The following is a 25,255-nucleotide window of genomic DNA, read 5'->3' on the forward strand; positions in this document are numbered from 1 at the left end:
AACAGACTATATTTGGAAGGGTATATAGATATAGGGGGTGTTCGCAGTTAATAAAAAGGGGTTTCCTGTTTAAAAGCAACAAAAGCTTTTCACTGAAGCTTGATGCACGTGACAATAAACTAAACTAAACTCAATAAAATAAGGAATATTTCCTGAGGGTTGTAGCTCCTTCGCATTTTCAATTACAGAGACCTGTGTAGGCAGATTCATTGAGCATAGTCTGGATAGGGATGGATACGTGAACCACTAAAGATTCAAGGTATGAATCTTTAGTGGTTCTGAATATCATGACAGCAAACATTCATTAATTTAGCACTCAGTCATAGAAACATAGAAAATAGGTCCCTTCGAGCCTGCACCGCCATTCAATATGATCATGGCTGATCATCCAACTCGGTATCTTCTCTCCATACCTCCTGATACCTTTAGCCACAAGGGCCACATCTAACTCCCTCTTAAATATAGCCAATGAACTGGCGTCAACTACCTTCTGTGGCAGAGAATTCCAGAAAAATGTTTTTCTCATCTCGGTCCTAAAAGATTTCCCCCTTATCCTTAAACTGTGACCCCATGTTCTGGACTTCCCCAACATCGGGAACAATCTTCCTGCATCTAGCCTGTCCAACCCCTTAAGAATTAGGGTCTGAAGAAGGGTTTCGGCCCGAAACGTTGCCTATTTCCTTCGCTCCATAGATGCTGCTGCACCCGCTGAGTTTCTCCAGCTTTTCTGTGTAACCCTTAAGAATTATGTAAGTTTCAATAAGATTCTCCTCAATCTTCTAAATTCTAGCGAGTACAAGCCGAGTCTATCCAGTCTTTCTTCATATGAAAGTCCTGACATCCCAGGAATCAGTCTGGTGAACCTTCTCTGTACTCCCACAATGGCAAGAATGTATTTCCTCAGATTAGGAGACCAAAACTGTACACAATACTCCAGGTGTGGTCTCACCAAGACCCTGTACAACTGCAGTAGAACCTCCCTGCTCCTATACTCAAATCCATTTGCTATGAATGCTAACATACCATGTGCTTTCTTCACTGCCTGCTGCACCTGCATGCTTACTTTCAATGACTGGTGTACCATGACACCCAGGTCTCGTTGCATCTCCCCTTTTCCTAATCGGCCACCATTCAGATAATAGTCTACTTTCCTGTTTTTGCCACCAAAGTGGATAACCTCACATTTATCCATACTATACTGCATCTACCATGGATTTGCCAACTCACCCAGCCTATCCAAGGCACCTTGCAGCCTCCTAGCATCCTCCTCACAGCTAACATTGTCCCCCAGTGTCATCCGCAAAATTAGAGATGTTGCAGTACCTTGCGGTGCCCCACTAGTCACTGCCTGCCATTGTGAAAAGGACCCGTTTACTCCTACACTTTGCTTCCTATCTGCCAGCCAGTTCTCTATCCATATCAATACTGAACCCCCAATACAGTGTGCTTTAAGTTTGTATACTAATCTCTTATGTGGGACCTTGTCGAAAGCCTTCTGAAAGTCCAGATATAACACATCCACTGGTTTTCCCTTATCCACTCTACCAGTTACATCCTCGAAAAATTCTATAAGATTCGTCAGACATGATTTACCTTTCATAAATCCATGCTGACTTTGTCCAATGATTTCACCAATTTCCAAATGTGCTGCTATCCCATCTTTAATAACTGACTAGCAGTTTCCCCACTACCAATGTTAGTCTAACTGGTTTGTAATTCCCCGTTTTCGCTCTCTCTCCCTTTTTAAAAAGTGGGGTTAAATTAGCTACCCTCCAATCCTCAGGAACTACTCCAGAATCTAAAGAGTTTTGAAAAATTATCACTAATGCATCCACTATTTCTGGGGCTACTTCCTTAAGTACTCTGGGATGCAACCTATCTGGCCCTGGGGATTTATCGGCCTTTAATCCATTCAATTTACCACTTCCCGGCTAACCTGGATTTCACTCAGTTCCTCCATCTCATTTGACCCCCGGTCCCCTGGTATTTCCGGCAGATTATTTATGTTTTCCTTAGTGAAGACAGAACCAAAGTAGTTATTCAATTGGTCTGTCATGTCCTTGTTCCCCTTGATCAATTCACCTGTTTCTGACTGTTAGGGACCTACATTTGTTTTAACTAATCTTTTTCTCTTCACATATCTATAAAAACCTTTGCAGTCAGTTTTTATGTTCCCTACCAGTTTTCTTTCATAATCTATTTTCCCTTTCCTAATTAAGCCCTTTGTCCTCCTCTGCTGGACTCTGAATTTCTCCCAGTCCTCTGGTAGGCTGCTTTTTCTGGCTAATTTGTACACTTCATCTTTTGATTTGATACTATCCCTGATTTCCCTTGTTATCCACGGATGCACTACCTTCCCTGATTTATTCTTTTGCCAAACTGGGATGAACAATTGCTGTAGTTCATCCATGCAGTCTTTAAATGCCTTCCATTGCCTATCCACCGTCAACCCTTTGAGAATCAATTGCCAGTCTATCTTGGCTAATTCGCATCTCATACCCTCAAAGTTACCTTTCTTTAAGTTCAGAACCCTTTTTTCTGAATTAATTATGTCACTCTCCATCCTAATGAAGAACTCAACCATATTATGGTCACTCTTGCCCAAGAGGCCATGCACAACAAGACTGTTAACTAACCCTTCCTCATTACTCAATACCCAGTCTAGAATACCCTGCTCTCTCTTGGTTCCTCTACATGTTGGTTTAGAAAACTATCCCGCATACATTCCAAAAAATCCTCTTCCTCAGCACCCCTGCCAATTTGATTCACCCAATCTATATGTAGATTGAAGTCACCCATTATAACTGTTTTACCTTTGTTGCACGCATTTCGAATTTCCTGTTTGATGCCATCCCCAACCACTGCTACTGTTAGGTGGCCTGTACACAACTCCCACTAGCGTTTTCTGCCCCTTAGTGTTTTGCAGCTCTACCCATATCGATTCCACATCCTCCAAGCTAATGTCATACCTTTCTATTGCTTTAATCTCCTCTCTAACCAGCAACGCTATCCCACCTCCTTTTCCTTTCTGTCTATCCCTCCTGAATATTGAATATCCCTGGATGTTCAGCTCCCAGCCTTGGTCACCCTGGAGCCATGTCTCCGTGATCCCAACTATATCATAGTCATTAATAGCTATCTGCACATTCAACTCATCCACCTTATTACAAATGCTCCTTGCATTGAGACACAAAGCCTTCAGGCTTGTTTTTACAACACTCTTACCCCTTATAAAATTATGTTGAGGATTCATTGAGGATTACCCATACACGGAATGTATTCATTTAAATCTGGAATGTATAATGTGTAATTCTGTAATATGGAAAAACTAATGGATTCTTCGTGTATTTGATAAGTAAGCATGGCGGTTTAATACAGTACATAAATTATGTTTTTAATTAACAACCTAAAATGTTTTGAATTTCTGTATTGTTAAGATAAAATATGTAAAAAATCTAGTCACAAAAAAATAATACTTTGTGCTTTTCCTAGTTAATTCCAAGTACAATTAAGCTTCCAGATGAGCGACCTGAATTTTTCTTTTATTATTCTTTGCTGGGGAAATGATGTCACCAATGATCCTTTTACTGACCTAATAAACCCAAATTTTGCTCCTGAACGAGCTTCAGTGAAGATTCGGAGTCAAACAGAAATTCTGCGTTTATTCTTCGCTTCACAACCAAATCTGCAGGTAAATTTTATATTCTATGTTTCAGTTCACCAGATATAGTAATTAAGTTACTAGACTAACCTTTTGGAGACCTAGACGTACAACCTAGAGACCCAAGTTCAAATTGCACTATTTAAATTCATTTAATTTGGTTGATGCCCTGGAGTTGCAACAAAAGCTTATTGGTAATGACAAATATACATGTACCAGATGTTTATATTAACCCTTCTGGTTCAGTAATGTCATTCAAGGGAATCCAAGACTGAAGGAGGCACTAGAATTTTCTCACTAAATTTTTGCTCCCTGACTGCTTTATTGTGAAAAGGAAATCCTAACACCAACTTTTCATTTATACCTTTCCATCATTTAGTATTTGCATGCAATGACTGCTTGAAGTCTGCGACTCATGAACATCACCAGTTGCTGGGTGTCTTATCTGGTGATGCTCTGCCAGACCTGCATTGCAGCCATCTTTAGCTTCTGCTTGTTTTGGGGGCTAGTCCCCTTCAGTTTTCTCCTCACTATATAAAAGGCATGCTCACTTGGGTTCAGATCAGGTGATTGGCCACTCAAGAATTAACACATTTTTTTAATCTTTGAAAAACTCCCTTATTGCTTTAGCAGAATGTTTGTGATCATTGTCTTGCTGTAGAATGAATCGCTGGCCAATGAGTTTTGAGGCATTTGTTTGAACTTGAACAGATATGATGTGTCTTTACACTTCAGAATTCATTATACTACTACCATCAGCAGTTGTATCATCAATGAAGATAAGTGAGCCAGTACCTTCAGCAGCCATAGCTCATAACACACCCACCACCGTGTTTCACAGATGAGGTGGTATGCTTTTGATCTTTGGCAGTTTCTTCTCTCCTCCATACTTTGCCCTTGCCATCACTCTGATATGTTAATCTTCGTCTCATCTGTCCACATTTGGTGATTGTTCTGTATTATTGAGAGAATTTTTCTGTCATCAGCTGTGGAGGTCTTCCTTGGTCTGCCAGTCCCTTTGCGATTAGTAAGCTCACCAGTGCTCTCTTTCTTCTTAATGATGTTGCACACAGTTGATTTTGGTAAGTCTAAGGTGTGGCTGATGTCTCCAACAGTTTTATTCTTGTTTCTCAGTCTCATAATGGCTTCTTTGACTTTCATTGGCACAACTTTGGTCCTCATATTGATAAACAGCAATAAAAGTTTCCTAAGGTGATGGAAAAAATGGAGGGAAAGACTAGGTGCTTCTTGTGTATGGCGTGCACAGTCTAAAGTTGTAGGACAACTTGTTCTATTCTATCTGATCTTATTGGATTGTGCTCACCAGGTTGATTGCATTCATCGAAACAGGGCAGACCACGTGACAGTTGCCATCTCCCACCCCAGACTAGGTGCTGAAAGCTGTCTTATACCTGCGTTAAAGAGGCAATTAAACACACCTGAGCAATTACAAATACCAGTGAAGTCATGTGTCCCAAACATTATGGTGCCCTGAAATGGGGGGGACTATGTATAAACACAGCTGTAATTTCTACATGGTGAAACAAAAATGTATAAAATTACCCTTTAACATAATCTGACAACATGCACTTTAACCACATGTGATTTTTTTTTTCTATTACAAATCTCAACTGTGGAGTACCGAGGCAAATAAATAAATGATGGGTATTCATCCCAGACATTATGGAGGGCACTGTTATCTTTTTATAGTGTCTATTTGGTGGTAATGCATTGAAACAGAGTATTCAGTGCATTATATCCACTCTCTCTATCTTTTTGAAATAATGTGGTGTGCTCATAAGGTAATGCAAATTCTGCTTCGATCTCTGATTAAGAATGTTTCTTTTGAAAGGCCTATTAGCCTTACGTACGTCCAGCTTGTATTGATTACCTTAAGATTTAACTTGAAGTAACATCTATTTATGTCCCTGCATCTCTCTAGTGAAATCGTACATTTTAAGTAATTAATAGTAAAATAAATGTTATTTTCACTTTATAGTAATGTTTCCAATTGATGAATGAAAATGTAAATTAATTGATATTTGTCTTTTTAAAACTTTAGATACATTTGTGCTGTGGAGACAGGTCACTGGGCAGCACAGAGATATCATTAGCAGGATTATTAAAAGGAAACAGTGAAATACTCAGGCATCCTGCAGCAGTTGAAGGGGCCTTTACTTTGGTGCCACCTGAGAAAAAAAAACAGAAGTTACCTCCTCTGCCACTTGATCTGTCACCTACAGTCGGAGTTTCAGTTGCTCTTAAAAAGGAAGGAATCATTTCTCAGGTAATTATTGTTGGCTTTATTTCTAACATTCCAATTATTATAGTACAGTCATTATGAAATTTGTAGAATAATAATTACTGGTTTGTTAGGGCCTTTTGTAATTATATGAGGTAGGGTCTTGCGATTATGTAAATGACCATTGAGGTAACAATTCTTCCTTCTCAGAATCAGTGGCCTGTTGACGCAAGATTGGTTAAAGTTCACTGGTGAAAAGGGCAATCAGTGGCCTCTGTTGCAATATTGATCAGTTCATGGACCGACTTTGGACTGCACCACAGTGGGGTTGATGGCAATTTTCTAGGCTGGGAAACTGATAAACATTAGTAATCCCTGGCAGAGTAACTTTGGGAGGGCAATGGATGTCAGTGGCAAGAACACCATTTATTGTACCCCAGTGTTCATTCAGGTGGTTTTACTCCTATCCTGTTGTCAGGATTGGATCGACCATTGATATATCTTAAATTCAGAATGGTGTGCAACTTAGCCTGTCGACCTTGTCCTTGGTGGTGGGGGTTGCAGCTTTGAGTGGGGCTATCATTGGTAGTTACTCTTGCGATGGTAGAGCAAATCGGTGTTTATACTTCAATTCAATTCAATTCAATTTATTTGTCATTTGGACCCCTTGAGGTCCAAACGAAATGACGTTTCTGCAGCCATACATTACAAAACAAATAGACCCAAGACACAACATAATTTACATAAACATCCATCACATCGCTGTGATGGAAGGCCAAAAAACTTTATCTCTACTCTACTGCACCCCCCCCCCCCCCCCCCCCCCCCCCCCCCCCGATGTCAGAGTCAAAGTCAAAGCTCCCGGCTGGCGATGGCGATGGCGATTGTCCCGCAGCCATTAAAGCCACGCCGGGTGATGCCAGGTCGCACACCGGGTTCTTGGTGTTAGAGCCCTGGCGGGCGCTCGCAGAGTCCCGCGACCATTCCAAGCCGCGCGGGGCGGTGCTGTGAGGCCCCGCTCCAGGAGCTCTTTGACCCCGCAACTCGGGCAGGAGAAGTCGCCGTTGCAGGAGCCCTGAAAAGCGATCTCCCTCCAGGGACCCGCGGGCTCCCGGTGCCGCCGTCCGCCAGACCCGCAGTTGCAGCCTCCGAATCGGGCCGCAGCAGCGCTCCACCCGCTCTGGACTCGACCAGCTCCGCGACGGTGAGATGAGTCGTCGGCACCAGAGCCCCCGGTCTTCCTGTTGAAGGCCGCTCCTCGTTGCAGCTCCAACGACAACGGAGACTCGACAAAGAAAAGGTTGGGTCTCCCGTGCAGGGAGAGATTTAAAAGTTACCCCCACCCCCACCCCACCCCCCCCACACACACACCCCAACAAAAAATAACAAAAACTACATAAAAACATAGACAAAAAATAATAAAAACGCAGACGGGCTGCAGAGGCCGCTGCTGATGAGAGTCGCGCCGCCTACTGGTTGGATGGATGCCGCTCAACTGGTGTGGTGTGTCATATATATCGTCTTGAGCTTGAAAGTTGTTGGCACTGCGTTCATTTAGGCAATGACAATTGCCATGGACTTGATGTAATAAATGTCTGAAGAAAGGTCCTGACCTGAAATGTCACTTGGCCCTTTTCTCCAGAGATGCTGCCTGATCCACTGAGTTACTCTAGCACTTTTAGGTCTAGCTGCAGCCTTGGTAATGGCTGTTGTGATAATGCAAAGCACTGTCTTAGCTATGGAGCGTAAAGACTTTATAGAGTTTTACAGACAGTTTGTTACTCCTGCCTCTGACTACTTTGTTTTGCTTTAAAGGTTGATAGTTCATAGACTTGAAGCAATTTGATATCATCCCTGTTTATAGATTAAACATTTGTAGCTGTACCTCTTCCTGTCACCTTCATCATTTTAAAGCTCCGCATCTAAATTCATTGTACAGGATCTTACCCTAAGTATAGAATTGTCTAGGTATATCAACTTGTCATTGCAGTCTCCCAGCTTTCGAGATAACATGATTGGATAGTCTAAAGGCTTGGATAGAGTGGATGTGGAGAGGATGTTTCCACAAGTGGGAGAATCTCGGACTAGTCATAGCCTCAGAATTAAAGGACGTTCTTTTAGGATGGAGATAAAAACATAGAAATTAGGTGTAGGAGCAGGCCATTCGGCCCTTCGAGCCTGTATCGCCATTCAATATGATCATGGCTGATCATCCAACTCAGTATCCCGTACCTCTCCATACCCTCTGATCCCCTTAACCACAAGGGCCACATCTACCTCCCTCTTAAATATAGCCAATGAACTGGCCTCAACTACCTTCTGTGGCAGAGAGTTCCAGAGATTCACCACTCTCTGTGTGAAAAAAGTTCTTCTCATCTCGGTTTTAAAGGATTTCCCCCTTATCCTTAAGCTGTGACCCCTTCTCCTGGACTTCCCCAACATCAGGAACAATGTTCCTGCGTCTAGGCTGTCCAACCCCTTAAGAATTTTGTAAGTTTCTATAAGATCCCCTCTCAATCTCCTAAATTCTAGAGAGTATAAACCAAGTCTATCCAGTCTTTCTTCATAAGACAGTCCTGACATCCCAGGAATCAGTCTGGTGAACCTTCGCTGCACTCCCTCTATGGCAATAATGTCCTTCCTCAGATTTGGAGACCAAAACTGTACGCAATACTCCAGGTGTGGTCTCACCAAGACCCTGTACAATTGCAGTAGAACCTCCCTGCTCCTATACTCAAATCCTTATAGAGATGAGGAGGAATGTCTTTAGAGGGTGGTGAATCTGTGTAATTCATTGCCACAAAAGGCTGTGGAGAAAACGTCAGTGGATATATTTAAAGCAGAGATAGATAAATTCTTGATTAGTACAGGTGTCAGAGGTTATGTGGAGAAGGCAGGAGAATGGGGTTAGGGAGAGATAGATCAGTCATGATTGAATGGCGAAGTTGACTTGATAGGGCCATGTGACTTAATTCTACTCCTGTAACTTATGATCTTATAGATACATAGAAAATAGGTGAAGGAGTAGGCCATTCGGCCCTTCGAGCCTGCACCGCCATTCAATATGATCATGGCTGATCATCCAACTCAGTATCCCATACCTGCCTTCGCTCCATACCCCCTGATCCCTTTAGCCACAAGGGCCACATATAACTCCCTCTTAAATATGGCCAATGAACTGGCCTCAACTACCTTTTGTGGCAGAGAATTCCAGAGATTCACCACTCTCTGTGTGAAAAATGTTTTTCTCATCTCTGTCTTAAAGGATTTCCCCTCTATCCTTAAGCTGTGACCCCTTGTCCTGGACTTCCGCAACATCGGGAACAATCTTCCTGCATCTAGCCTGTCCAACCCTTTAAGAATTTTGTACGTTTCTATAAGATCCCCCCTCAATCTCCTAAATTCTAGCGAGACATAGTATAGTAGCTCTGGCACAATGGTGTTGAATGCAGAGCTAAAATCAACAAACAAAATCCTCGCATATGACCCCTAGCGGTCTAGGTGCTGGAGGCTGAAGTGGAGGCCCAGGTTCACTGCGTCATCCACAGATCTATTAGCCCGATATGTAACCTGCAGAGGGTCCAGCAGGGGGTTTGCGATATTTTTCAGCTTGGCCAGCACAAGCCTTTCAAGGGTCTTCATGACTACAGAGGTCAGTGCGACAGGCCTGTAGTCATTAAGACCAATAATCCTTGCATTTTTGGGTCCAGGGACAATAGTGGAGACTTTGAAGCTGGCAGAGACAGTACAGGTTTGCAGCGACTGGTTAAAAATGTCTAGAAATCGTGGATGCATTGGTGATAATTTTCCAATGTTCTATAGACTGAGGATCGGTTCCTGTGGATTGGAGGGTAGCTAATGTTATCCCACTTTTTAAGAAAGATGGGAGAGAGAAAACAGGGAATTATAGACCAGTTAGCCTGACTCGGTGGTGGGGAAGATGCTGGAGTCAATTATAAAAGATGAGAGCCGAACATTTGGATAGCAGTGACAACCTGGCCCTTAACTCCAAGAAGACCAAGGAGCTCATTGTAGACTTCAAAGTCTAAGGGCGGCACGCACACCCCCATCCACATCAACGGGACGGAGGTGGAACGTGTTTCCAGCTTCAGGTTCCTGGGGGTCAACATCGCCGATGACCTCTCTTGGACCCACAATACCTCAACTCTGATCAAGAAGGCTCACCAGCGTCTCTTCTTCCTGAGGAGACTGAATAAGGTCCATCTGTCTCCTCAGATCCTGGTGAACTTCTACCGCTGCACCATCGAGAGCATCCTTACCAACTGTATCACAGTGTGCTCTGTCTCCAACCGGAAAGCACTGCAGAGGGTGGTGAAAATTGCCCAACGCATCACCAGTTCCTCGCTACTCTCCATTGAGTCTGTCCAAAGCAAGCGTTGTCTGCGGAGGGCGCTCAGCATCGCCAAGGACTGCTCTCACCCCAACCATGGACTGTTTACCCTCCTACCAACCGGGGCGCTACAGGTCTCTCCGTTGCCGGACCAGCAGGTCCAGGAACAGCTTCCCTGTGGCTGTCACTCTACTCAACAATGTACCTCGGTGACTGCCAATCACCCCCGCCCCCCCCTCCCCGGGGGTCCTTGTACATCAGTCTATGAAAGTAAGCATGCAGGTACAGCAGGCAGTGAATAAAGCCAATGACATGTTGGCCTTTTTAACAAGAAGAATTGAATATAGGCGCAGAGAGGTCCTTCTGCAGTTGTACAGAGCCCTAGTGAGACCACACCTGGAGTATTGTGTGCAGTTTTGGCCCCCTAATTTGAGGAAGGACATTCTTGCTATTGAGGGAGTGCAGCATAAGTTTACAAGGTTAATTCCCGGGATGGCGGGACTGTCATATGCTGAGAGAATGGAGCAGCTGGGCTTGTACACTCTGGAGTTTAGAAGGATGAGAGGGCATCTCATTGAAACATAAAATTGTTATGGGTTTGGACATGCTAGAGGCAGGAAACATGTTCCCGATGTTGGGGGAGTCCAGAACCAGGGGCCACAGTTTAAGAATAAGGAGTAAGCCATTTAGAACGGAGACGAGGAAACACTTTTTCTCACAGAGAATGGTGAGACTGTGGAATTCTCTGCCTCAGAGGGCGGTGGAGGAAGGTTCTCTGGATGCTTTCAAGAGAGAGATAGATAGGGCTCTTAAAAATAGCGGAGTCATGGGATATGGGGAGAAGGCAGGAATGGGGTACTGATTTGGGATGACCAGCCATGATCACATTGAATGGCGCTGGCTCGAAGGGCCGAATGGCCTACTCTTGCACCGATTGTCTATTGTCTACTCAGAACGTCAAGTAGCATCTGTGGTAAATTGCTAGACGTACCAAGGATCCCCTACGTGTTTGTAATGTTCTAATTATCTTTGATCCTCCAAACTGCCTTCCTGCATCAAGTACTATGTACAATGGTTTGTACCTTTTTTCTAAAAAATGCCTGTAATTAGGTTTTTCATTCAGCAAGAAATACATTGTATTTTAAGAATTGCTCTTAAACTTGGACTGTTTTCTCTGGAAATCCAGAGGTTGAGTGAGGGGAAACCTGATAGAAGTGTAGAAAATTAGGAGCGGCATCAATGTGGCAGATAGACAGAACCTTTTTCCCCGGGTGCAAATGTCAACGGAGAGAGAGAGCAAAGTTTAAAGAGATGCACGGAGAAAGTTTTTTTCCCCTCAGCGGGTGGCGAGTGCCTGGAACACACTGCCATGAATGGTGTTAGATACAATATCAGATGATCATTATATTAGATGAACAGCCATGATCATATTGAATGGCAGTGCTGGCTCGAAGGGCCGAATGGCCTACTCCCGCATCTTTTTTTCCATGTTTCCAATAGTGACTTTTCAGAGGCTTTTTAGATAGGCATATGGATATGGAGGGACATGGATTATGTGCAGGCAGGTCTGATTGGTTCATCTTGACCTTGTGTTGGGCGTAGTTATTGTGGGCTGGGCTATGAGTTATTGGAATTAATAATTAAAATCCTGTGATTAAAAAAAATAAATATAATATATATATATATATATATATATATATATATATATTTTACCTAAATGTCTGTGATAAATGGGCATTCTTGATGCTGAATTTTCATTCTTCATTATTTAATTTCTTGGGATTTTTGTGCATTTACTGTGGGTATGCATGATAGTTGATATTTCTTTCTGCTTAAAGCCATCTAGTCCAGTTAAAATGGAACCTGAGCCCAAGTCTCCAGTTATGCAGAGAATTATGTCTCCTCAAAACGCAAAGACCCCTGACCAAGGCAAGCCTTGCTCTGCTGACCAGGTGACAAAGGTCGTTGAAGCTGGAAGTTTGACGCCTGAGCGTAGTGATTCTCCTCCCAGCAGAGATCAGGCAACAGAAAATGAAGCAAATAGTCTGCAAGAAGAGGCGAACAAGAAGACTCACAATGGTGAGTAAAAACCAGTACAGGTGCACAACCTTTTATCCGAAAGCCTTGGGACCAGACACTTCTCGGATTTCGGAATTTTTCGGATTTCCGAATGGAAGATTTTTAGCGTAGATTAGGTAGGTAGCGCGGGCGGCTTGAAAAGTCTGGAGCGGCTGCCTCCTCCCCGGAGACCGGGGAATCATTATATATCATTGCTTAAATGTTAGTCAGTTAGTTTGGAGGGATTTTATGTGGTGGGGGGGTTAAGGGGGAAACTTTAATTCTTAGTCCCCTACCTGGTCGGAGAGGCGGGGAGCGGGCAATGCCTTACCGGGTCGCTGTGCAGTAAGCTCCGGAGCGCTGTGGCCACCGACTCCCAACATCGCGGAGCTGGGGGCTGCGGGCGTCCGGCCGCAGGCGGCGCCGGTTGGAGCTCCAACCCCGGCAACTCTACCCCTGGCTGCGCGGCGCTCCAAATCCAGCGCCGCCCGCGGCCGGACGCCCGCAGCCCCAGCTCCGCGATGTTGGGAGTCAGTGGCGTCGCAGCGCTGGGATACCAGCGGGGAGCGTGCAATGCCTTACCGGGTCGCCGTGCGGTAAGCTCCGGAGCACTGTGGCTACCGACACACAACATCGTGGAGCTGGGGCTGCGGGCGTCCGGCCACGGGCCGCGCTGGATTTGGAGCGCCGCGCAGCCAGGGGTAGAGTTGCCAGGGTCGGAGCTCCAACTTGATCTGTAATGAGTTTCATTAGAATTCAATGTTAATCCAGTATTCTCTTCATCCTCATCCAACATCTCTTCATGGTGTTCTTTTCCTAGATCCTCACCACAATTGCACATTGTTGCATCAAAGAAAAATGATATTTAATATCAGTGCAAACATATGAATACTTGTTCTGGATGATCAGTTTTGCTGGACCAACAGAGTTCAAGGCCTTCGAGAGGAGTCGAATGGTACTTGGACGATCCAGTCGGCTGGAGTCCCAGAGCCCCTGCCGCTGGTGGCAAATTTGACACACGCCGATTGGCTGTGGAAGTCAGCTACGGGAACGGACCTGCTGGCTCCGGCCGGGCTGGAGTTCCAGAGCCCCTGCTGCAGTGGGAAAATTCTTCTCACAGATTTGCTGTGGAACTCCCAAATGAGATCGAGATCGGCTGCTTCATCCAGCCTCTACACCACATTTTCAGGGGGGTTTACAATGTACTCGTAGTTTTGTCCAGATTAAAGGCGGTGCCGGACCACAAGTTGCTGGAAAATCGGTGGTGGATCTGTAATAAAGTGGATGGTGCACTCGAGTTAGACAGGATGTCTAACAAGCTGCCGGACTAAATTATTGTAGGTGAAAGGGGAATAATATATCAGCATGGATTGAAGATTGGGTAATGGATAGAAATGAGGGGAGGACTCCAAATGAGAAACTTTGAAGTTGGGAGGCAATGACCATTGCTGGTGGTCCAGCTTTTCATAATCTTGGTATGGGTTTGGATGAAGGATTCAAATCCATTATTCCTAAGTCTGCTGATCTGTAAAGCTAGATGGCAGTGGGTGGTCTGCAGAATGACATCGGGGGGAGGGGGGTATAGGTAAGTCAAATTAATGCATAAGGCAGATGGAATAAAAGGTGGCAAAATCATTCACTTTGGTAGAAAATATAGAAAGGCAATAAATGGTGAAATAATTTAAAGGTTGTTGGTGTTTATAACAACCTGGGAGTCATTAATATGAATGGCATGAAAAACATGCAGGTGAAGCTAGCAGTTAGGAAATAAAATGGTACGTGGACCTGTTTATTGCTATATAATTTCGATTTGAATACAGGTGGCTTGCTCTGATTATTTAGAGCTATTTTGAGACCACATCTGTAATGTTGTGTACAGGTGTTATCTCCCTACCTAATTAATATAAAGAGTGAAGGTTGACTGAATTCCACAATGGTGAGTTTGTATGAGAGAATAAAATAAGAGATTTCAATGAATTATGCAAAATTCCTTCAGGACTTGACAAATGGATGTGCTGTTGATGTCCAGCTGTTATGTCTAAAGCGAGAGGTCACATTATCAAAATAAATGGTTGTCAAGTTGTTTTCGCTCTGCCACTGGTGAATCTTTAAAATTTTCAACCAAGGCCGAATGACAGAATTCTGACTTGTGAAAGAAGGCATCTATATATTTAGCTATTGGATTTAGATATTTAGACATTTTATATTTGTAGATATTAGGGAAAACAAGAGATGGGGTCAGTGCAGGGAAGTGCACCGAGGACAAATTCACCATGTTGAATGCGAGAGAAAAAAAAAATGTTTTTGGCCAACAACCATGTCCTTATTACGTTACCAAATACAGACCCATTCAGTGTAGTAAATCCAAATATGGAATAACATTGTTTTTTAATATTTTATTTATATTTGCTACATCTTATCGCAGCTCCTGCATTGGACTCCCAGTTTCGTCCAGCTCCAGCTACTAATGAATCTGATTCTACGTCAGCACCAAAGATCTCCATTCCGGCATCAGCACACCATTTCTGCTTTGCTCTGGATATAAGAAGTATTGCACAGTTGGATGTAAATTTTGCCATAAACTGCATAGTAAGGTAAAAGACTTGTTAGATTGAATTTCATTTAATTCTATGAAATACAAAAAAATTTCTAGTCTTGACAATGTGCATAACAATACTAACATGTCAATCTGACATTTGCATCCAATTTTCATATATTATCAATTTGCTGACCATCCTGGACATCAGTGCGGGTATATGAAAATAGATGATATATCCTACATATAAGAATATGTGGTGCCTGGAGTAAAAGATGAGAAATTCAAATGTTACATTGATTTGGAAATGGGGTATAAATATCACCATGACCGCTCAGAACTAGAGGAGTCTTTGTTTGCTTTCTGAAACTGAATGTTCTCTTTCTTGTGGATGAAATGTTGGTAGGTGAAGAACCATGTTTAACAGGCACGGATAAATTGATTATTAGTATATTCTAAAATGTTGCATAGAGTTTGGGTGTGATTTACCTGGCCACCTTAACTTTACCTTAACTATTGTGTGCGGCCAAGAAAAATAACTTGCCAGATTTGAAAATGAATACACCAAATGCAATGTCTTTCGGTTCTTGAGGTCTGGCCAGATTACTATTGTAGATTAAATTGTTAAGAATACTCGTGTCTGCAAACTCAGTTACATTGCTCCTATAATTAATGTACATTAAACTTTCACATGCCCAAATTCCTGATTAATAATCCTCTTGTTCCGCTTACATATTTAGAAATATTTGCAAAATGTTATTTATTTAGTGATTCTTTAATGAAATCCTGTAATGGTAGATTAATAAAACCAAGTACATGTATTATCATGTATAATAGTTAATCATTAACAAATGTGTGTATATTGTAACGTCGAGTAGATAAATATTTGGAATAAAGTGTACCATTGTGTCAAACAATCTATTAATTTTCTGGTTATGTCTACTCTATAGAATCTTGAAAACTTTGAGGTTGACTTTCAATGTCTGTTCTCCAGCATAAACTATCCTACTTTCCCTTTGGCCTAGATGCCCCTTTGTTTAATTGTATTTTTCTTTCCAATACCAAATTGTTATTCTAATTTATCATTTGGTTAACTGCAATGTTGTGCAGAAGGCTTCAACAGTCCATGACTAAATTATATTCAAATAACGTGGGTGTATATCAGCTGAAATATATCAGTGAACCACATCGAAAAATGTTCAGTTTTATAGAAACATTTTTGAACACATTTGCTTATGTTCTTGAAAATAACAAGATTTATTATTTCAGTGACAGCATAACATTGTGGGTTATGTTAATAGAGGTTGTGAAAGTCACAAAAAATTTAGTTTCATTTTTTTGGGTAATATTTTATACACACCTTTTTCTAATTATTGCAAATTGCTGAATATTTAGATGAATTTTTGCAACTAATCCGTGGTAAAAGGATTACTCTTTCAGCATCAGTGGAGTATTGTTATTCAATGTTCATAGAAGCATACAAAATAGGTGCAGGAGGAGGCCATTTGGTCCTTTGAGCCAGCACCGCCATTCATTGTGATCATGGCTGATCGTCCCCTATCAATAACCTGTGCCTGCCTTCTCCCCATATCCCTTGACTCCACTAGCCCCTAGAGCTCTATCTTAACTCTCTCTTAAATCCATCCAGTGACTTGGCCTCCACTGCCCTCTGTGACAGGGAATTCCATAAATTCACAACTCTGAGTGAAAACGTTTTTTCTCACCTCAGTCTTAAATGACCTCCCCTTTATTCTACGTGTGGCCCCTGGTTCTGGACACGCCCAACATTGGGAACATTTTCCCTGCATCTAGCTTGTCCAGTCCTTTTATACTTTTATATGTTTCTATAAGAATCCCTCTCATCCTTCTAAACTCCAGTGAATACAAGCCTAGTCTTTTCAATCTTTCCTCATATGACAGCCCCGCCATCCCAGGGATCAATCTCGTGAACCTACGCTGCACTGCCTCAACCACAAGGATGTCCTTCCTCAAATTAGGAGACCAAAATTGTACACAATACTCCAGATGTGGTCTCACCAGAGCCCTATACAAATGCAGAAGAACCTCTTTACCCCTATACTGAAATCCTCTTGTTATGAAGGCCAACATTCCATTAGCTTTCTTCACTGCCTGCTATACCTGTAAGCCAACTTTCAGTGACCGGTGTACAAAGACGCCCAGGTCTCGCTGCACCTCCCCCTTACCTAACCTAACCCCATTGAGATAATAATCTGCCCCCTTGTTTTTGCCGCCAAATTGGATAACCTCACATTTATCTATATTATACTGCATCTGCCAGGCATCTGCCCACTCACTCAACCTGTCCAGGTCACCCTCAACCTCCTAACATCCTCTTCACAGTTCACACTGCCACCCAGCTTTGTGTCATCCGCAAACTTGCTAGTGTTGCTCCTAATTCCCTCTTCCAAATCATAAATATATATGGTAAACATTTGCGGCCCCAACACAGAGCCTTGCAGCACTCCACTCGCCACTGCCTGCTATTCTGAAAAGGGCGCGTTCACTCCTACTCTTTGCCAACCAATTTTCTATCCATGCAACACCCTACCCCCAATACCATGTGCTCTAATTTTAGTCACCAGTCTCCCATGCGGAACCTTATCAAAGGCTTTCTGAAAGTCTAGATACACTACATCCACTGGCTCCCCTTCATCAATTTTACTTGTCACATCCACAAAAAATTCCAGAAGATTAGTCAAGCATGATTTCCCTTTCATAAAACCCTGTTGACTTGGACTAATCCTTTTCCTGCTATCCAAATGCCCCATTATTACCTCTTTAATAAATGACTCCAGCATTTTTCCCACCACCGAAGTCAGGCTAACTGGTCTGTAATTCCCCGTTTTCTCTCTCGAACCTTTCTTGAAAAGTGGGATAACATTAGTTATCCTCCAATCCACAGGAACTGATCCTGAATCTATTGAACATTGGAAAATAATCACCAATGCATCCACTATTTCTAGAGCCACCTCCCTGAGGACCCTGGGATGCAGACCATCAGGCCCAGGGTATTTTTCATCCTTCAGTCCCATTAGCCTACACTATACTATTTTTTGCCTAATGAAAATGTCTTTCAGTTCCTCTACCCCCTTAGATCCTCTGTCAGATCCGAAGTACCTATTCAACTATTCTGCCATTTCAATACAATACAATACAATTTATCCTTGTTGTCCATAATAATTTCACCCGTGTCTGCCTTCAAGGGGCCCTCATTTGACTTTGCTACTCTTTTTCCTTTATCATATCTAAAGAAGCTTTTACAGTCTTTTATATTCCAGGTCAGCTTCCTTTCATACTTCATCTTTTCAGCCTGTATTGCCAGTTTTGTTTCCTTCTGTTGTCCTATGAAAGTTTCCCAATCCTCTGGCTTCCGGCTACTCTTTGCTGTGTTATACATCTTTTCCTTTAATTTTATTCTATCCCTAACTTGTCTTGTCAGCCACGGTTGCCTCCTACTCCCCTTAGAACCTTTCTTCCTTTTAGGAATGAAATGATCCTGCATCTTCCGGATTGTGCCCAAAAATTCCTGCCATTGCTGTTCCACCGTAATTCCTGCTAGGATTCCTTTCCAGTCTATCTTGGCCAGCTCCCCTCTCGTACCTTCATTGTCCCCTTTGTTCAACTGCATCACTGACACTTCCGATTTAACGTTCTCCTTCTCAAATTGCAGATTAAAACTAATCATATTATGATCACTACCTCCAAGCGGTTCCTTTACCTCGAGTTCTCTTATCAAATCTGGTTCATTGGACAACACCAAATCCAGAATTGCCTTTTCTCTGGTCGGCTCCATTACAAGCTGCTCTAAGAATCCATCTCAGAGGCATTCTACAAACTCTCATTCTTAGGGTCCAGAACCATCCTGATTTTCCCAGTCTACCTGCATATTGAAATTCCTCATCACCACAGAGGCATTACCTTTGTTACATGCCAGTTTTAACTCCTGCTGCAACTTACACCCTACATCCGGGCTACCATTTGGGGGTCTGTAGATAACACCAATTAGTGTCTTCTTGCCTTTACAATTCCTCAACTCAATCCACAGTGATTCTTCCTCATCAGTCCCTATGTCTTCCCTCGCAAGGGACTGAATTCCATCCCTCACCAGCAGAGCTACTCCCCCTCCTCTGCCCACCTGCCTGGTCTTCCTATAGGATGTATAACCCTGAATATTAAGTTCCCAGGCACGATCCTCCTGCAGCCATATCTCAGTAATCCCCACAGTGTCATATCTACCAACCTCTAACTGAGCCTCAAGCTCATATACTTTACTTCTTATACTTCGTGCATTCATATACAATACTTTTAATTCCTTACGCATCTCGCCTTTCACATCGATCCCTATTACACTTGTCTATACGCTCCTATCCCTTTGTGAGCTTCCTTTCCCGTTAATTCTGGGGTCATTAACCATCCCTTTACTCTCTTTCCCTTTAACTCCGTCCTCGACTATCCCATTTGGCACCCCACCCCCCTTATTCAGTTTAAAACCTCCCGTATAGCAGTGGCAAACCTGCCTGCCAGAATGCTGGCCCCCCACCTGTTAAGATGCAATCCGTTTCTTTTGTACAGTTCCCCCTTTTTCCAAAACAGATCCCAGTGATCTAAGAATCTAAATCCCTTCCCCCTGCACCAGTTCCTCAGCCACACATTCAGGTCCCATATCTCCCTGTTCCTGCTCTCGCCAGCACGAGGAACTGGAAGCAAACTGGAGATAACAACCCTGGAGGTCCTGCTTTTCAACATTTTTCCGAGCTCTCTAAAGTCACGCTGCAGAATATTCTTTCCGACATCGTTTGTGCCGACATGCACTACCACTTCCGGCTGTTCACCTTCGCCCTTGAGGATTTTCTGCACTCTGTCCGTGACTTCCTGGATCCTGGCACCAGGAAGGCAGCACACCATCCTCGAATCCCGTCTGTTCGTGCAGAAACCCCTGTCCGTACCTCTCACAATGGAGTCTCCAACTACAATGGCGTTGCCTGACGTTGGCCTCTTTGGTTTTGGCTCAACAGCCCTTTTTGGTTCGCAAGCCAGTCCGCCGCTCAGTGTGATAACGTCTTCTGTCCCGACAGCTTCTAAGTTGGTGAACCTGGTTCACAAGAGGTACAACACCCGCAGACCTTTGCATTCCATGTTTCCCTCCCTTTCTCACCATCACCCACCTTCTCTCTTCCACTACCTTGGGTGTAACAATCTTACTGTAGGACTTGTCGAGGAACGACTCCGTTTCTCGGACGAACCTGAGGTCATCCACTTGCTTCTCCAATTCCCCAACATGGTCCTTCAGGAGCTGTACCTGGATGCACTTCTCACATTTGTAGCAGCCAGAGGCACCAGCAGTTTCCTTGACCTCCCACATGCTGCAAGCATCACACTGAATCATCTCCTCCTTTCATCTCTCCTTGTCCAGTGTTTTGCATAGCCTCTTCTCCGAAGACTTTCAAGCCAAAGACTTCCTCTTTTCTCACAAGGCTGCTCCCTAAGACCCGTCCTGCTTATATTGACTGATAAATTGCCTAATTTACCAATTTACAAACCAAATTCCTCAATTTTTAACTGTTTTCCCCCTCTGCCTCAATTCTGACTCTCCTCCCATTCGGGCTGGAGCCAATCCTTGCTTTCTCCTGCTTCTCTTTGTTGCTGAAGAATAGGCTTGTTGTTCAAGAATCAGTACTGAAATGATAGAAATAGATAGGCGGGCAGGAAAAGAAAGAATGCTTCCAGAAGTGTATGATGCATCTTGTGGATCAGAGGTACCTAAAAATGTTAGTAAAATCAGTGCCTGTATGTCTGGCTGGGCACGAGTGGAGGACATGCCTGACTGATCCTCCTGTCCCAGAGGGGGAAGAAAGGAGGAAAGGTAAAAACAAAAGAACAAACCAGTTAAGCTAATATCACAGATGGGTGACTGACATAGACGGAGAAATCAAGGTACTTGAAATAGCAACATTAAATTTTAAGTCCGGCGGTATGATTTATTTGCCTATATTAGTCATCCACCTGTGATATATTAGTTCAGCTTGTTTGTTTATTTTCCACAGTTATCGAGTTGTGCAGCACAGAGAAACAAGCTCTTCGGACCATGGTGTTCGTGCTGCCCACCACACCCATCCAGGCTTATCCCATTCCAAAGACATACGGGGATCACTGGTCTACGCAGACACGGTGGGCCGAAGGGCCTGTTTTTCCGCGCTGTATCTCTAAAATTAAAACTAAACCACTTGGCTGCATTAATTTCCAATCTCTCTGCCCTCATTTGGATACCTACCCAATTGTCTCTTAAATGTTGTTAGTATTACAGTCTTCACCACCATATCCGGCAGCTCATTCCGGATATTAGCTATTTTGTGTGAAAGGTTTACCTCATGGATCCCCTTTAAAACTCTATCCTCTCACCTAAAACCTATATTCTGTAGTTTTAGACAAAGTCAAAGTCAATTTTATTCGTGACATCCCTGACACCGGCTAGCTACCTTATCTTGGTCTCCTAATTTCATATCAGTTGTTGCTCTTTCGGTAGAATTGGCAAAAGGCCACGGAGGTCTCTCCATGTTCAGCTACAGCACAGACAAATTTTACCCACTGTTTGTTTTTAAATAAATGTAGATGATGTCCCCATCCTTGAATGCTTAAGGAATAATAGCCAGATGAGGCCATTGGGCTCCTTATTCTCATTAAATATGTTTGATTATTGGCAAAAAAAAAAACAGGGTGGCAATCACACAATTAAATTTGTTATTGTACTTTGTTCCCATTGTGGAGGTGCTGGGATGTTACATTGGAATTTAAAAAGTGCTTCTGTTGTTGGCGTCGTTCTCAGCCTATATTTACTTATTATTATTATGTTGACTCTTTTTGCTTTTGATTTGCTGATTAGATACACCTACCCGTTTTTTGGAACTGCGGCTCCAATCATGACAAATCCTCCAGTAGAAGTAAAGAAAAATATGGAAGTGATCCTTCCTCAGTCATTTTGTGCATTTGACTTTGCAGCACCACCTCATCAATTGCAAGATACATTTTTCAGGTACAATCATCAATGTTTATTTAGTATTTTATCTTATCACATACAATAATACATAGACATAAGTTGTACTCCCCATACCAGTCATGAACCATGAAGTAACTTTATTTTTCTTGACTTTGGGTTATTCAGATGGGAATTATTCAGATGGGAAATAATTAGGCCACCAAAGAGTAAAATGCTGTGAATACTGGTTATAGTGGCAGATCATTATATCATTCAAGGAATTTCTTCCTCTAGCCACTATGTTGGAGGTAAAGAGATAGCGCCGTTACGCATGGGAGTTCGCCACGAGACATTCGAAGCCATCCAAAGATAAATCTTTAAAACACAGTCTCTTGATTAATAGTTTCTTTATTGTCGAAGTTAAAAACAGCGAAATATTCATCCAAACTTCTTCTTGTTTAAGTACATTTTAATCTTACTCGTACTCAAACTTTGGCATTTTGCTCCGAAATGGTAGAATATTCCGACATGGTCGAAACCTATGCCATTCCCCCATGCTTCTTTGACTAAACTAAAAACAAACTAGCTTCTGCGCAAGAATCTCAGCAACAAACATGCCTCCGAACTACGTAATAAATCCCACCCACATAATTACAGGCAGACAAAATATAAAGGCAAATGGCCATAATTTATAATATTAAGCCAAATGGCCACTACATACCGGCCCCTAATTGTTCTGAGTATATAACAAGGTAAATACTAATAGACATCAAAAAAAGTAGCTATGAAGGCTTAACATATATCAAAAACAAATAATAGCATGCATTATATATCCGCATTCATAATATCCATGAACTTTAACTCTTCCCTGGACATTTCTTCAGATTCCTTACTGGTATTTTCATTGAAGTCATGATTGTATTGCTTGATCAATCGCTTTTCTAATTTACCAGTAAATATTTGATTAACAGCAGCGGCATTCCCGCTTTCGTTGTTCCTTCTCAAGGAGCCATAGATAACCCATCCTAGTAGGGTTTTCCCAGCAAATGGTCCATCACCTTGTCTTCTCACAGTCTGTATAGGTTCCAATGCCTTCAAAGCATTTGTTCCGATAAGTAGGTCAATACCAGAATTTATTTTAGGTATCTTGACATCCTTCAAGTAAGGCCATTGTCTCAAGTCCTCATGTCTGGGTATATTTTGATGATCAACAAGCATGGTCTCATATGTAAACACTTCAGATATTGGTATAAAATTATCTTCATCCAGACTAGATATTTCCATACTTGTAATGTAATGACTACAGCCAGGATGTTTAGGTGCTAAAAATCTCTGAAATAGGCAGGCAAAAAGGCATAATAAAATTACAAAAAAGGCACGAAAAAGGAATTTATTGACTAAAAAGGCATAAAGCATTTATTTCCACCACCAAAATATGGTTAAAAATTATAATTATAAAGGTATACTACATTAAATGACCAAAGTTGCCTGGTTGCACATAACTACCAGCATTTTTTCACATTATCTGCTGTTAAACTATGCCGTGCGTCAGACAGAATATGCTACAGTTGTGAAAAACTTCTTTCTACCCCAGCTGGGGTCACTGATGCATACCTGAACCAAGCTACAAACTCTACATTCATGTCGATATCTTGTGCATTACAACTACCTTTGAGAACTTTAGCTATGTTTTGTATTTCTTCAAGATCTTTCTTAGCTAAAATCACCCTCTCACATTTGATTTGTATGTCTTCCCCTACATCGCCAGGAACTTTAAGTACAAAGTAAAGCAAGTGAAGATGTAAACAACTGAGCAATGGTTGAGCTCTTTAACTTCTCCATTACTTACGATGTCAAGAAATACTCCTTTGATGGTTGACCTCCCTCCAGTGGATGACCACATTGGCAACAAATCTCCCCACAGCATCAGTCTATTGAGATCCATATTTTGTTGCATGCAACTTCATCTCTAATTTTCTGCACAACAATGTTATTGCTGTCAACATAATTTCTCCATAATGATGACTTGCTTGGTATATGTTCCTCTGTGTATTTCCCTAAAAAACCTGAGAGATTTGTTTTTCAATTTCCACAGTGGAATTCCAGCATCAATGAATGCGTTACACAGATCACTCGAAAACTCAGATTTGCGACTGGAGCCAGCAGTAAATGTTGTGAGGAGACAAGCTCGCGTATTTCCTACCTTCTCTTGCTCTGCCGCCAACTTGTGTTTAGCTGTCTGTACATGCATGGAGATTAAATCTTTTTGTCTCATGATTCGCTGCTTTCTCACATGCGTTGCAAAACAGCACACAGTTGTCTGTAGCGAATATATCACTCCCATACACTCTCACCAAATCGTTCAGTTTTTTACAAGGGGTTGACTTGACTAGGCCTTTTGACGCTTTGCGGGGTAGATCCTACAGGCGCAGGGATGCAGACCTCTACAGGCAGGCCAAGAACAAGCTAAGAAGAGGAATTAGAGCTGCCAAGGAAAGATATTCTGAGAAGTTGAGGAGCAAGTTCACAGCAAGTGACTCTTCAGTGTGGAAGGGCTTGCAAGAAATCACAAGCTACAAGAGGAAAAGCTCTTTGGACAATCGTCAGCTGACCAACGACCTGAATGAGTTCTACAGCAGTTTTGATAAACAGAAACTTAACCCTGGTAACCCCAACCAACACTTCACACCTACTCACAGCTTGACTCCAGTTTGAAAAGACTGGACCCTTCCCCAACTACTTCTCCCCAATCACCACTTCACACCGACTTAAAGCATGACTCCAGTTTGCAAAGGCTGGACCCTTTCCCACGCACCCTCTCCAATCATTACTTAACACCCACTTGCAGCTGGGTTTCGCCCCGGTGGTGTAAATTTTCTTGTAAGTTGCGTTAAAACGACAAAAAAAGCTGATTTAGGCACTTTCATGATTATGAAAAAGGCACTATCTTCCTGAAATCATCAAAAAAGGCATGAAAAGGCACATGGCATTTATGGCAAAATCCTGGCTCTAGTAATGACTAACGCACTCCTTCTCTTCATTCATGATACGCAACAGAATCTTAACCTTTTCTCATGTAATGTCCAGCCTTCTCATAAAGCTTTCTGTGCAAAAGGTAGCCACACGTCCATGATCCAAAAGTGCATACGTTTGCAACACTGTATTCGTAACAAGTAACGGTAAGATAGAGAAGATACAGGCTTCTACCCCGGCCCCAATATGAGCAGTTATCTGAGGTGAGGTGACAGCATCACTAGTAGCTGGCTTCTCCTTCTGTTCTATTTGCACCGGCTTCTTCCTTACAGTGTGAAGTGCTTCAGGATGATTTTGCTTGCACTTATCACAAGTTATAGGACTCTCATAATCTTTAACCATGTGTCCTTTTTTCAAACATCCAAAACAGATTCCCTTCT

General features: G+C 42.6%; 1 protein-coding gene across 1 annotated transcript in view; it reads left to right on the forward strand.

Annotated features, from left to right (window-relative positions):
- The window catches only part of cep120 (centrosomal protein 120), a 97,377-nt gene that overhangs the window by 19,031 nt on the left and 53,091 nt on the right, over positions 1–25,255 (forward strand). The window contains 6 exon segments of the mRNA XM_055633123.1: positions 3,493–3,558; positions 3,560–3,691; positions 5,724–5,948; positions 12,093–12,333; positions 14,738–14,906; positions 21,750–21,899. Coding sequence (XP_055489098.1) covers positions 3,493–3,558; positions 3,560–3,691; positions 5,724–5,948; positions 12,093–12,333; positions 14,738–14,906; positions 21,750–21,899 — 983 coding nt within the window.

Source organism: Leucoraja erinacea, chromosome 3, assembly GCF_028641065.1.
Source record: "Leucoraja erinacea ecotype New England chromosome 3, Leri_hhj_1, whole genome shotgun sequence".
Lineage (NCBI taxonomy): Eukaryota > Metazoa > Chordata > Chondrichthyes > Rajiformes > Rajidae > Leucoraja > Leucoraja erinaceus.